The sequence below is a fragment of the Xiphophorus maculatus genome, chromosome 16 (genome assembly GCF_002775205.1).
Source record: "Xiphophorus maculatus strain JP 163 A chromosome 16, X_maculatus-5.0-male, whole genome shotgun sequence".
NCBI classification, from domain to species: Eukaryota; Metazoa; Chordata; class Actinopteri; order Cyprinodontiformes; family Poeciliidae; genus Xiphophorus; species Xiphophorus maculatus.
In genome coordinates, this window is record NC_036458.1 from 14,090,895 (window position 1) to 14,105,582 (window position 14,688).

The 14,688-nt window shown below is 39.5% G+C and overlaps 1 protein-coding gene across 1 annotated transcript in view; it reads right to left on the reverse strand.

Moving 5' to 3' along the window:
- LOC102233525 (extracellular serine/threonine protein kinase FAM20C) overlaps nucleotides 1-11,737 on the reverse strand; it is a 42,292-nt gene extending 30,555 nt beyond the window's left edge. The window contains exons 1-3 of the mRNA XM_014472412.2: nucleotides 10,383-11,737; nucleotides 9,775-9,959; nucleotides 5,498-5,576 (exon numbers count right to left, since the gene is read on the reverse strand). Coding sequence (XP_014327898.1) covers nucleotides 5,498-5,576; nucleotides 9,775-9,959; nucleotides 10,383-10,927 — 809 coding nt within the window. The 5' untranslated portion in view covers nucleotides 10,928-11,737. The remainder of the gene's footprint in view (nucleotides 1-5,497; nucleotides 5,577-9,774; nucleotides 9,960-10,382) is intronic.
- Nucleotides 11,738-14,688: the final 2,951 nt, after the last annotated feature.

Sequence of the window (14,688 nt, forward strand, 5' to 3'; positions counted from 1 at the left end):
AACAAGCTGGGTGAAAACCGTCTTGAATTAGGTTGCTAATATAGAATGATTTTAAGATCTTCAAGGGTTTTTGACTTGTCGCAGGAAAAATAATCATGATTAAATCGTGTGTGCAGTTTGGAGCAAGCAAGCTGGTATTCCTTTGTGGTCATATCCACAGTGTGGGTTTGCAGTCATCTCCTCATGCCGAGAGCGGGCGCTCTGAGTGAGCGGCTACAGCTGCAACTTGGCTCGCGGTTCGTGCATTTCCCAGCACCAGTTGTGGGTGACAGAGGGTGCACAAACTCCGTAACCTTCACAGAGAATGTCTCTTTGCAGCTTGTATGTGTGTATTTCTACATGTGTGTGCACAGCAGCTGCACGAACAGCTGTCTATAGTAATGTGACTCGTCTGTGATCGTGCATACATTTAACAATGAGTTCAGACAGCAGCTCCTAAAACCGTGTCTAACTTATGATAGCCGGCGGAGCTGCGATGGCCCTTGAGAAGAATTTGAGAGATGGGAGCAGCAGAGGAAAAACAACTCGAAATGTAAGATGTCAGGAGAGTTTTTCACTTCACATGCATCAAAAATGCAGGTGCATCGCAATTCATTGAAAAGTTACTTGGATGTACAGAAAAGCTTTAAGGAGGGCAATCATGGGGAAGGTAATTATCCAGCAGAAGGTCATTCACTCCCTCCATAGGGATAGAAAGCTACAAAAGGTCAATGTTAAGGAAGACAGCTATTTAAGCAAATTAAGGATAGGTTGTATCTTTTTTCAACTGCAACACAATTTTTCAATTGGCCCAGGCTTGCTTGTCATTTGAGCCACTTTATAAGGCCTTCATATCTGTGTAACCAAAGTTTTTACATCGTAGCAATATTTATTGTCCTCTCAGCGGATAAAGAATCCCAAGCTTTTCTAACAAAGCATTAAAATTCATAATAAAGTCACTAACCTTTCATTGTTTCAGACAAAGAAGGGCTCGTTTCTCCTTATTTAATAACTTAATATTCCATGAATACCTTTGAGAAAGATGCTATAACTGAACCAAGGGGGCAGCCTCATATAACAATGGGCTACAATAAACGTGCCTGTTCACAAACTGTCTGAAGATGATAAAGAAAATTGCCTCTTTGTCTCAGCTATTAGATTTCAGGGTAGACACAAATACAAAGAGCTCAAGCATGTCAAAACTGATTTGGTTTCTGTAGATGCTGTATTTAGATTTCCTGTGGTATTAAGGGTTTGCCGTGTGTGTCCTATATACCTGTGCTGCATGTCAGATGTGGGTACACAATGAAGTCTGCTACATGCATTAATTTTACAGCTGATGGCAGAAAGGCAGCATCAGTAAAGAAATCCTTTTCAGGGAATCCTGTAATACACAAGCTATTTTGAACAACAGAAATATTCAAAAAGGAGGAGTGAAAACAAGCCTGTACTTTCCATACGAAAGGTCCACACCACCTCCCTCAACCTCTCCACCTGCCATCTGACAAATCCATTTAGAGTGAACATGAACATTAAGGTCCTGGATGCACACTAAAACCAGGATTTTGGCAGAGACAGATAGGCAAAAGAAACCTGAGCCAGACAGACACAAAGATCTGGCATAGGGAGGGGCTCTGCTTGGTCTGTGACCTGGCTCCAGCTGGAAGACCCAGTTCCCTGACAGGTTGGCAGTGCTACAGCCCTCTGGGGTTTAACTACTTCTCAAATGTCTTCCTAAATCTGTTTCTTCTCTGTTCAGATGCCACTTCTTCTTCAGTCTTTGACAGCCTCTGATTATCTCAAGATACAGCCATCTTATATTCTCTGGTTTGGTTAAGACACCTAATCTATTGTGTTTGGTCTTGTAGTAAAGCATCCAGCACAAATGTGATGGTTTATAAGGTTTTTTTGAGCTTTGAGAAGAAGAAAATTAGGTGAAATATTGTCTGAGTAGCAGTGCTGGAGATCTAACAAACTAGCATTTCACTTAGGGATTGAAAAGTTCACTGTGGCAAGCCTAGTGGACACAGAATTAAAGTAGGTTAAAATGTAACTTTTCTGCATATATCAGTCCATATTACACCATTATAGTTTAACAGCCTCATAGTAATATAACTACCAAAGCCTTATTCCAAAGACAACTTCTTAGGTTTCTCACAAAAAGGTTGTTTGTCCCTATTCCAGTCCTATACATGTCTTGTTTAGAAGAGAAACTAAAATCAGATACACTGTCTTTCATTCATTTGGCTCAAACTTTGAACAAAAACATGAACTGCTGACTTTGCTTATTATAATTGGTAAATATGCAGAGGAAGAGGCATTTATGAATTTGCTTAAAGCAATCAAAAGACATCAGGAGAGCTTTTATATTGACAAAGGATCTATATAAAATGCAAAACTCAAATTTTCTTGATAGATAAACTTTATGCTCACAAACACCACACACCGTCATCTTCATGTTCTGGTAGTTGACTGTGCCCATTTTGTCATCGTCATGGTATGAACTGTGTTCGGGTCTCATCCATCAGAAGCAATTAAACCATCACCTTGTAGCAAAAATGGTTTCACATGAAGAGACTGTTTTTGGTGAGGATGTACAGTACTTCATAATCTAAATGATTGTTCTTCAAAAGTGGGCTCAAACTTTCAGTCAAAAAGTTAGCTAGCCAGATAAAACAAAGCTTCAAATACTTTCTGAAGGCTCCACAGGGGAGACATCTTGTGGAGTTGGCTGGCAAGCTGTCATCTTGTATAGACTCCAGGCTTATGGCTTTGTAGAGATTTGCATCCACCTCAAAGAAGGCCTGAAACATCAAACCCTCTCTGAAGCAACACTTGATGCTGTACAGCAGGATGGGTCAACACAAACACTGCTTTACAAGGATGCTCTGAACCTCTGTTATCCCTACAATTCCTAAAATAAGTAAAGGTTGGATCAGTATGACAGAAACAACAAAAGCTCAGTGTATTCTTTAACAACAACGGAAAAGTTTGTTTTTTTTTTCTCAAGGATTTGTTTTTCAGAAAGGTCTTTATTGCAGTAATTTTGCTCCGAGGAGTTTTGTATAATATCTGTACACACTGCAGACAGATGACTGTGACAGTCAAAGCAAGAAGCCTGAATAAAATATGACAGGCCAAACAAAGAGCTGCAGGAATCTGTAGCTCGTGGTTCAGAAACTGACATGTAATTACTGTCAAAACGGTTTCCAGCAGTATCTGAGAAAGACAGCTTCGGTCATGTCTAAAGTAAGAAACCAGAGCTTTTCATTTCCAATTTAAATGCATAATTTTTCATTCAATCAGTCCTATGGTAATTTGAGCTTTACGATAGCATTTATTGTACTCAGTCATTTAACCTCTACATTACAATTCTGCTTGAAGTTGACTTTTTTTTGTAACGGATCATATTTCAGCGTTGCAAATGCATCTTCATAATGCACCAAAGAGATTCAACTGCTTGACAAAAATGAACATGGCCATTAATAATGCTGTTTAATACCAACCTCTGCACTGAGAACCACCCCAGGACTTCAACAAACCCTGCAGTTCTCTTTTGTTTTCTTGCCTACCACCAAAGTTACGCTCCTCTTCAACTCATACATGTATCGTCCGATTGCCTGTGAATCACCCACACAGACATGCACAAACCTAGGGTGATCTTTGTTCTTGTCAGATGTGACTACGCTGATGGTGCCTGCCGGGTGTTGTTGTTGACAAAAAGATTCACATTTATGGATGTTACAGTACAGCATCGACTGTTGTGCTGTTAGTTGTCACAGTCGGAGCCCTATGCAGGGGCCACCGTTTCACCAAATTTCTGAGGAGTTCTGCGTATTCAGGAACCACCGCTCAGAATAAACGCAAAACATTTCCTACCAGAACTTCTCTACATTCATGCATTTGTTCTCAAAATAGTACTAAACTGACAAACTGTGTCTGACTCCATCAGGCCACTTTGATGTAATGTCACTTTGGCAGTTTTTTTAAGGCAGGCTCAATGTTGAATGGAGCCCCCAGCAGAATTTGATTTGGGATCCCAGTTTCAGACAACCAGCCACCACGGAGCCACCCTGTTTAAGTGTGTGAATATTGTACATTTAAGACAACATGCAAAAGTAGTCGCTTTCTTTTAACCACCTGATAGGCAAAGTGTAGCAACAGGTGGAGGAGCGAAAGCATTACATTACTCTATGCTCACTCTGACAACTACTTTGGCATAGACTTAAGGACTCTAAAGTGAAAAACTTGTGTGGGTTTGAAATTTTAAATGTTTGAAGGTCTTGGTGTACCCTGAAACAGTTACCGGGCCAACACCAATTAGCAATAGGCAACCTTTAAACCTTGATTTACATATTACTGTTAATTTATTTAAATTAAGACTTTTGTAGACTGTGTGGTTTTCTAACACTGGAGCAGATTTAAAAAGTTTTCCCAGTCATTAAAACCCTCAATGCAACCAACAACAAAACAACTCCTGGGACTTTTTTGAGAATCTTATGGGGACACCTGCTTTTGGATTGGGGGCTCAAAGCAGTAGCTTAGTTTGCTTATGCCTGGGGCCAGCTCTGGCTGGTTCAATGATGTTTTTCTTCTCTTCTTGAATTGATAAAGAACATCAAAGCCAATCCCAAGATCAAGTTGTCAAGCTAGGTTATTTTGAACCTTTCAGAGCTTCACTCATAACTCTTGGAGCAGGGAGATGCATACACAAGCACGCACATACACACGTATTCTCATGGATGTCTTCATTGCTTTACCTCTTTCCTTTCCCTTCTTACTCCCCATATCTAATGTTCTCCACAGGGGCTCTCATACTGAAAACCTTTTTGCATTTCATAGCAATCAAACTGGGCTTGTGAGCAATTACTTCTGATCGCCGCACAGTTGGCCTGGACTCTGTTTATCCGTGCCGACATGGGAATTCATGGGGAAAAACTCAAGACAGCAGAGAGTTAAAAGGTATTTCTTTTTCAAGAGCAAAGTGCCTCTGCCGGCGTATCAGGCCTCCCCAAAGACGACTATGGGATGGCTCAATGCTCGTTTTAATTAACACATAAGCCTGTTGATGTTAATTAAAAAGGAGACAGGCGATTCCCCAATCAGAATAAAAACTCACAAAGAGGAGAGAGGTGTCTATGTGAACGGAGACAGTGTCAGCACTCAGTACTTATTACCTTGTTCAACTCACCTACGATTGCAGGATTCATCCCATCTCTTGAGTGTTTTCACATTTTGTCATGTTACAGTTACGAATTTTAATGTGTTTTAACGAGATTCTACATGATAGACCATAATTTTAGTTTAATCTAACCTCAGCTGTGCTGTGATATCAACATGACTGGCTACAACTGCATACCACACTTTTCACATTTTTACTCTTAAAATGTATGACAAAACAACAACAAAAAAAAAGGTTGTGAGGGGTATGAAAACCTTTGGAAGGCCAATGTTTATAAAAATCCACGTGACTGTAGCGTACCTATTAAATCATTTTAGCCATTCCGGTTCTACTTACTTCATGGGCTTGAACAGCGCTTGTCCATAGTTCTGGAAAGTCATGATCAACTTCAGCTGGGTGCCTCCGGATTTCATGGCTGGGAGGAAAACAAGTGAGATGTTAGACTATAAGTCACACCGTTGAAAGTGTAAACAAAGGCAAGCACACACTCTAACGTGAGACGGCATCACATCTGCACAAATGACTCTGTGTTTGCTAAAAGTGAAGCTTTGTGTGAATTCACAACAGATCTGCGTGTCTGTTAAACAATTTAGCAGACACTGTGTAACGAAATAGAAACAATTAGGGTTTTTGAAGCTGTGTGCGATGTAAAACAAACGTGACAACTTGCAAATAAAGAATGATCTGAATTAATCAGAGAAGTTTCCTTCTCCTTTTAGAATCAATAGCTTGACATTTCTCTGCAAGCCTCCATTGATTGCTCACATCACTCGTGACGTCTTGTGCACATTAGCCACTTCCTTTGTCACTCAGACACGCTGACCTCCTGTACGCTGGAAGCTTATGTCTCTGACTATCAGTCATATCCGCGTTGTCTCCCACGGGGTGATGGATTCTGACGGCGAGCTTCCTGCCTCCCTCTGACTCAAACAAAAGGACTGCCAGGCTAAGCTAGTCCAAAACGCCTTGTCTTCCTGTCACAATGGACCTGCTTTTTGAGGGGATTTGCTCATTTATTACAGCATATTAACTTGAGCAAATTACAAAACACTGTGCCGCTGCCCAGCCCCAATATCAGTGTAAGCTCCCTGTAGTGGGCCAGATTGTTGGACGAGCATACAGTTGTATTCTGTGTTTACTGACTCTCTTAGTGCTGTCGTCTCGAGAGCTCTAACATTTTGTTTCTCTATTTTCTCCTTGCTTCTCCTTTTTTTTGTTTGCATATGTCATCCTTGTATTCACATCCTCTCTGTTATGCTCTGTCTGTCTCAATCCATCCTACTCAGCGCCGGCAAGCTTTTTTCCTCTTGCTGTGACTCAGTTTTAAAGGCTTCTGGATAATTTTATTTATTTTATATACACTGTTTCACCCAGCAGTACATAACCTCAGGTGCTCCACCTTTTTACTTCTGAAGAAAACATTCTGGGATTAAAGCCATATAACACAGGACATAATTCTGCACATTGAATTAAGATGCACCCTGATGACCAAAATCTGCTGTTTTCCAGCCTGATCAGCCCTGACTAGTGACTGCCCAGGCTAAATTTAAAAAATCCGATCACTAAGTGCACATTTAACTCACCAGCAGGTCAAACTTGTGGTGCTCTTTGAAGTAGACGCAGTTCAGAGGAGCTCATCTCAATTTGAGCTATTTTTAGAATCAGTGAAGCATTGAAAATTAAGACAGACCATGAAGCAACAGAATGGATTTTCATGTTGTTCCATGTTCAAAGTCCCCATTTAAGCATGAATATTATACCTATGTTTATGGCCAAAGCTTAGACTTAAAATAATAGCATAAATAGTTTTTATTTTTATTTGTATGTAGTGTGCACATGTATGGCTCATCTAGTGCGATATTGAGAGCTCTTGACTTCAAGCCCCTTTTGTTGCTTTTATCCTAGTTAGCAATCACAGTTAAAATAATGTTTGGACTTGAAGTAAATATCTAGAAAATCATACATAACAAAAACTGTCACTTTTGTGGCAAATACATACATACATAAAAGACCAATAAAACTTTGTTGAGAGGTATTTTTATCTAAAACAACCAGATGAAGCTATTTAAAAGAAAGTTGTTTGTTATATTTTATATTACATGATGAGACACGTCTGTCATTTATTCAGGTTGCAAAAGAGCTCAAAAGAGCAAGGCATTCAGCAGCTGACAGGAAGAGGGAATGTAGTACATCAAAGTTGCTGCGTTTCATCTTTTTCTTTTTTTTTTTTAGCTCTTGACCTCTGTATGCGTCATTGCTGTTTTTGGAAATGTTGACAGAATTTGGAAAATCTGAAATCGAAAACTGAAACTGCTGTTTTTACGTTAGCCACTCTCACCATGTTACCTGCAAATATCAGATGCTGAAGCGGCTATTAAATATCAACATATTAATAATTTAGTCTTTGAAAAAAGAAAAGAATATAGTAAAACCCTGTTTTACAGGTACAGCTCTGTGTGAAAGCACTTCTCTGCCTAATATAAATAATTCCTGACCTCCTCTGACAGGAGGGCAATAAAATATTTCTACTGATGTTCTTATATTGTCCGGTATTATAGCTCTTAGAGAGAAATTAGAATTGCCTTGGTATCAGCAGGTCAAAGCTTTACAGAAAATTGAGATTGGAAATCAGCTGCAAAAGTCTGATGCATCTCTACATGTAATAAATTTACTCAATCAAGGTCGGGTGGATAGTCTCCTGATGTAATCATGAAGTGCTGGATCGTGCAGCGTTGGAGAAATTGAAAGCTATGACCTCAGTCTTATAAGCCGAGCTTCCAATTGTTGCCATAATTTGAATATTAAATGAAATCCCCCATGCAAAAAGCCCGAGCATAGCTTAAGTGATTGTTTCTTTTTGGATGTTATCTCCACTGACATGAATTTACAATAACATTTACCTGCACATTTATGTTCTACAGGCCTCCCAGCCCCCAGAAGCATTCAAAACTGCACCCCACTCTCCGCGCCGTGATGATAAATCCATCGTACCTTCACCTGTGCCTCTTTGTGCTTCCATGATTGTGATTTATGAGTTAAGCTGAATCCCGAACAAAAGGCCACAAACGCTTCCCAGCAAAGACAGACACAAAGGAGAAAAAAGAAACAAGCACGATTTGGAAGAAAATGCTGACGAGGGAGGCTTTCTAATGCCATGTAGCTCGTATATGTTTTTGTAATTTCAGCCAAGCAGATATGAGTATAAAGGCTGTTTTCAACAATGTGGGTCACTGCTGAACATGCTTCTGAAGACACACAGATTACACGGGGTTTTATAGCAGACAAAAGAGATGGAGGGACGACGGCCAGGCAGATAGCTTAAAAAGGCTTGGATATAAATGAAAATAATACAATTGCTAGATAATAATCCAAAAGAGTGCTGGATTATAGTAGAAAAAGAAGAAAGAAAACAGCTGCAGCTCATTTCAGTATGAATTTGGCTCAAATTTGTAGATGAAAAATATACTTAATGCATGTTATAAATATTTATAACTTCTATGTAGTCTTTATATATCTATTTAAATTGCAAATACAACAAAAAATTAAAATATGTAAGGGTTTTGACTTTTTGTTTGTAGGTTAATCGAGGGCAAGGACTCATCACCATAAAGGTATGAAATTAGAGAATTACTTCTAAAAATCTTTGCAGTAATCTTATCAAAGGTACATTTTTCTGGGTTCTGAATGAATAAAAACAAGACTTATATTGCCCTTTCGAAATAATGGAATGTATTAATTTGGGGTTGGGAGAGAGGGAGAATAGTTTATGAATAAATAAAGACAAAATTATAACAAAAGACAGAGGAAAATCATTGCCTCATTCTTGTCATTCTGTTATAATTATATTATGCAGACATTGTAAGAAACCACAGGTGGAAAAAAAAAAGCTACGATTAGCATTTTTATTACCATAATATAGAAGGACACTGAAAAGCAAGATAACCAGCTTGAAATAACCTGATGGAGTTGCTCAGGGTTAAACCTTCTCCCAATATGTTCCTCTCTCATATTATGTCATATTTTCACCACATCGCTTTAATTTGATCTGTTATCCACTACTACTTATGGACTACCAAACACCGAGATCCAGCACTTTGCATGTCAACACACATTGCATGTTAATTAATTGTTTTGGACATTTTAGACTAATAAATGCAAAAGTAAAAACATATTTATCTCAGATATTTCTACAGCAGTCAGGCTTTAAGTATGGAACAACCCAAAATAAATGGATGGATGGATGGATGGATGAATGGATGGATGGATGGATGGACAGCTAAAACTGAATGCACATCAACAGTAAAGAGATGGTGGCAGCATTATGATGTGGGAGTGGTTGTCTTCAGCAGGGAGAGGGAAACTGGTTAGAGTTGAATGGCAGAAAGAAGCTATAGAATCAGGGGAGTTCAGCAAGAAAATGAAATTTTCTCACACTCTTTTTGTTTCCTTTTCCAGACAATCCAGAGATGGAAAATTAAGCAAATTCCACAATACTCCAGCAAATATGTCGAAGTATATATATATAAAAAGAAATCTATGTACATTCACCGCCTTGGCCTAACTTGGCTGTGCCTCACCATTCCCTATGACATGGCTCTGTCTGAGTGACTCACCAACGCTGGTGATCCGCTGAGTGACCAGGTCCTTCAGCAGGGCGTCCAGCACGGGGCTGTGCCTGGGGTACAGCTCGTATCGGTTGATCCCGATGTGGAAACGCAGCCAGTTGGGGTAGGATTCTGCTGTCGCCTCAGCAGTTGGAGAAAACTCGTCTTCGTCCTCGTTCCCCTCCTCGTTATGCCTGGGGGACAATGAAGCAAGAATGAGAGGGGAGGACAATGTTTAACAGGAGTTTGTCACCACATAGGTTTAATGATGTAAGGGAATGTGTAGAGGAACATTCTAAGACTGTGCAGAAACTGAAAGTTTTTCATTCAGCAGAAATGTGGATAGATAGATAGATAGATAGATAGATAGATAGATAGATAGATAGATAGATAGATAGATAGATAGATAGATAGATAGATAGATAGATAGATAGATAGATAGATAGATAGATAGATAGATAGATAGATAGATAGATAGATAGATAGATAGATAGATAGATAGATACTTTAAAAACATTAACATTAGTTAAGTATTTTCTCTATTACCATCATCTTCCTAACATTAACAGTTAGACATATAAAGAACTGATCACTGTTTTCCTGAAAATTCAACTTACCATCCCTGGTTTCCTGTGGCTCTCGGATAAAACCTGATATCATTGTTGACGTTAAACAAAGTATCATCATCCGTAAGTGGAGGAAGGTCAACCTTGTATAAGGGATGCTCAAACAAAGCCGACAACCGAGAGAGAGCCTGGGCAGAGGCGGTGCGACCCACGCTCCCGTCACCGATGAGCGGCTTGTGCTCCTTTGCCGACGGTCCCGTCCGCCCGCGGGAGTCTCCGGCTCTGTCCACGCCCGCCGCGCTCTTTTCCAGCGAGTGGGACGTGAGGTTTGAGCTGGGCTCGTTGCTGAAATCCTGCAAGATCCTCAACGTGTGCTTGTTAGGCCAGCCCGCCTCGGCGGCCGACCTGGCGCGCTGCTTCCCCCAGCCTTGAGAGTCCCTGGCCGGGTGCTGCGCGCACTGGCAGCCGCCCTCCTCGCCGTCCGCTCCGGCAGCTCTTTTCTCCAGCTTCGGCAGCAAGTCTATCATGATGTGCAGAGTGCACGCAACTAAAAACACCATGAGGATCAACACTCTGAATTTACGAAACAATATCATGGTTATTTATGGGCTATTTTTTTGTCTCCCTACAAACAGATCAGGCTTTTATGGTCCAACAGTAGTATGCTATGAGAAAGCAGCAATATAACTATCTTCTATTACCATTTTACTCACAATAAGCGCTAGGAATCCCATCATATTTAAGAGTCATGTTTAATTTGTAGTAGTCCAAAATCTTCACGTCCTGACAGGTGGACTTGCATGTAAAGCGCTCTTCATGTGTTGCCTTCTGGAGCTGGATGTTTGTGTCAGGAGGACGGCGGTGGGAATAAATGTTTCAGAAGATGTAACAAAGGGGAGCGGGGTCCCGTTAAACGCATCGATGCTCTTCCTTTAACCTGCTTCCCAGCGCGGAGTGAGACATCAAACGAGCCATAACTGCTTTCTGTTCAAATGTAAAGTCGCAACAGAGGTAGATTTCACTTAATCCGCTTCCCAGGGATAGCTGCAATTAATTTCTAAGACCAAAAATTGAAGAAGAAGAAGAAGAAGAAGAAGAAGAAAAACATTCCGCAAAAAGAGGACGTTGTCGGCGAGATGCTCGGATGCTGCCCCACTTCTTCTTTTTCTGCTGCGAGCGTCGCTGAAGTGAAATCAGATGCTGCCTGGCAGGTGTTGCGATCCAGGTCGTGATTTTGTCCTCTCAGCACCACCTTGTCTCTCCCTCCAAGTGTTCATCCAGGGTGGGTCCGTTAAATCTTAGACATCTGAGCCCAGCCTCGGTGGCGTCATGAGGAAGAGATTGGCTGCGTCCCCGCACATACAAGCAGCGCCACTGTGACATGAAAGGCGAGCTTCAGCGATGAAACGCTCCGGGAGCCGACAGGCTGCAACTCTCTGGTGAGCAGCCAGAGGGCGTTGGCGCAACCTGAAACTTCCGGAGGTCCAATTCTTATTTATTCATTTATTCCCTCCAGCCTCCTACAGGTTCAGTCTATTGGTTCTAAAAGTGAGATTTCTGGACACTGAATATTTAATTACTTTAGTGTAATAACTATTATGTTACAACTCTTAAAGTTGTAGTTCTATGAGATAAATTAATCTTTTATTGGAGTGAACATTTGAGAAATATCAACATTAAAATAAGACAATATTTAGCAAAATTATGACCACATTTATAGTTTTTTTTCTTTGCACAGTCTCCCTTAGTCCCCAGGTTTAGGTCGGGATCCCACTTGGGACCACAGATAGATAGGTGTACCATCTTCAGATATTCTTGAAAATATAACCTATATACCAAAAAAGCAACAATAAGAAAGCACAGGCATTTTATAAATATTGTAAACGATACAAAACCAAGCTTAAACAAATAAAATCAACATATTGGCAAGTATTTTAACTGTCGATGATAATTCTGCAGCTATTGAACTTCTTTTTAACTAACTCAAGGACAATACTTCTATGAAGAATCAAAGTCAAAAGTCTCTTGCGCGTTTTTATTTTTGACTCAGAAACTGGAGAGTTTGAGAACCACTGCTGCAGATCATCCATAATACTGAATTCTCTCTTATGTTTTTGTTTCTTTGGTTCTCCTTACAAGTTTTGATAGCTCATGGTTTGGGGACTGAAACAGGCATAACGGGACAAGCTTTATGCTGTAGCTGATGAACAATTTCTCCTCGTTGATTTGACCAGAACATAAGGAGACCAAATAACAGCAGCTGATACGGCACGTTTCAGTTCAGCCCAGGAGAGTGAGCATGCAGACTGGAGCATGTGTGGCTGCTGTGTGTGAGCGTGGGCACAGGTTAACCCAGAAGCTGATTTACTGTCTGCTTTCCTCTGCAGGAGAAATTTAAGGGAGTTAATCCTACAAGTAGAACCATTGAAGAGCTTTTTGGCTGCAGAGGAGCCTCCAGCAGCAAAAACAACAAAACCATTGACTCTCCAAGTAAGATGTCAGTTGAAAGCTTAAAGGAGAGGAGTGTGTTTTAAAGGCCGGTCATGATAGTGATGGAGAAACTATCTTTTTCTTTTGTTTTGTTGTAATTATTACAATTAAATTTCAAACAGTCAAGCCAAATATGACAATGTATTGTTTTCCATCTAACAGTTTTTTTCTTGCTCTTTCCTAGTTTTTCTTTGTTATAAAGCATAAGTGTGCGATGATTTGTTAATTTAATCATTTTAAATAGCATAACCAAAAGTGTACCATTACATAGCAAGCGAGAAATGAATCAGGAGAATCTTTATACTCACAGTAACACATACAAAACACACTGACGATGGAGTTAGTGTTAGCCTATAGATGTTTGTGCCACTTGTTTAATCAAGGGCAAGAAAGTGCCTGAATAAGTATTTTTGTTGTAATATTTCACTCACTATTAGTTAGTAACCTTTCTATTTGTAACGTTTACACAAATGGCTCTTAGGTTTATTGGATAACAACAAACTGTATTGTACAGTTTGTTTTCCAGACCAGAAGGTCCTGAGGAATGAACGGCTGGAGGAATGTGAATAAAACAGTGGAGGTTTAGTAAAGTGATGTGCAGAAACTTTATCCTTTGTAAACATCAAAATGTATGTTTGTTGAAAATATTCATATGTCAGAATAATACCCTCAATCTGGGCCCATCCAAGAGAAAGTCTAAGGCTGTATTTAAGTCGTAGGCTACCAAAGGATAGGAATAAAGGCTTGTAGATGCCACTTTTTCCTGTTTTTCTAACAGTGAGGAAGTTTTAAAAAAAATTTTTTTAACCTAATTTTTCACACTGTAAGCAAAATAATTATGGGCCCTCTTCCACTGTCTGTGCATTGGCAAAAAGAAACATTTGTATTACATAGAACATGCAATTCATGTATTACAAATTAATTCAGTGTTTATTTCTTACATGAAAATGTAGTCATTTAAAAAATGCTCAGTTTACATGTTTTTACAGGAACCATTGGGTTTCAGCGTTTTCTTGCCTCAATGATTAATTTCACTCAAAGGTGGATTTTTGTCAAAAATGTTAAATTGAAAGAATTTACTATAGCAATAAGAGACTGATCTTAAGGATTTTTACACACCATTTTTACACATCATTCCAAATAACCATGAACACATCATTCCACACTAAAATAGTACAATTATTGACTTCACATGTATCAAAAGGGCAGACTTTATACTTATCCTTCCTCCCCAGCAGCTCCGGCAGGATGGGACTTGTTGCAGCCTCATCTTTTGTTACACGACTAATAACTGCTTGGGAACATAAATGCTAAAGACCACCAACCACGTTCACTAAAAATACTATTCCTTTTTAAGCAAATGTTCTTGGGAGTTTAAACCTCCACTTTTCTAACTTCTTGTGACACCTAGCTATGCTGCAGTGCAAACAGTAGTGCAGTGTAAACAGGAACAAGTGAAGATTCTTTACTGTGCTGTATTTTTTATTTCCATCTTCTTCCATAAAATTACAAAAAACGTTGTAGGCAATTATGAAATAAGACATTACAGTGATAAAAAAACAGGAAAACATTATGCAAGGGTTCAGTTAATTCTCTCCAAATCGAGTACAAACCGGACATCTGATTCCAAAACTTTTAATTCTTCTGTGAGAGAATGTTTCTCTTTAGACTGAATTTTGAGTTTTGAAACACTTTAAAAAGTTAAAATATTTTCGGAAAAACGAAACCCCCAAAAAGCATAAACTATTTCAACTATTTCAGAGACCCTTGTCAGACATGCATATAAAGAATGCAATTTTAATCAAAGGTTTAAATCATGTTAACTACATTCCTCACATATTATTCCTTGGTTTCAGACATTTTGCAG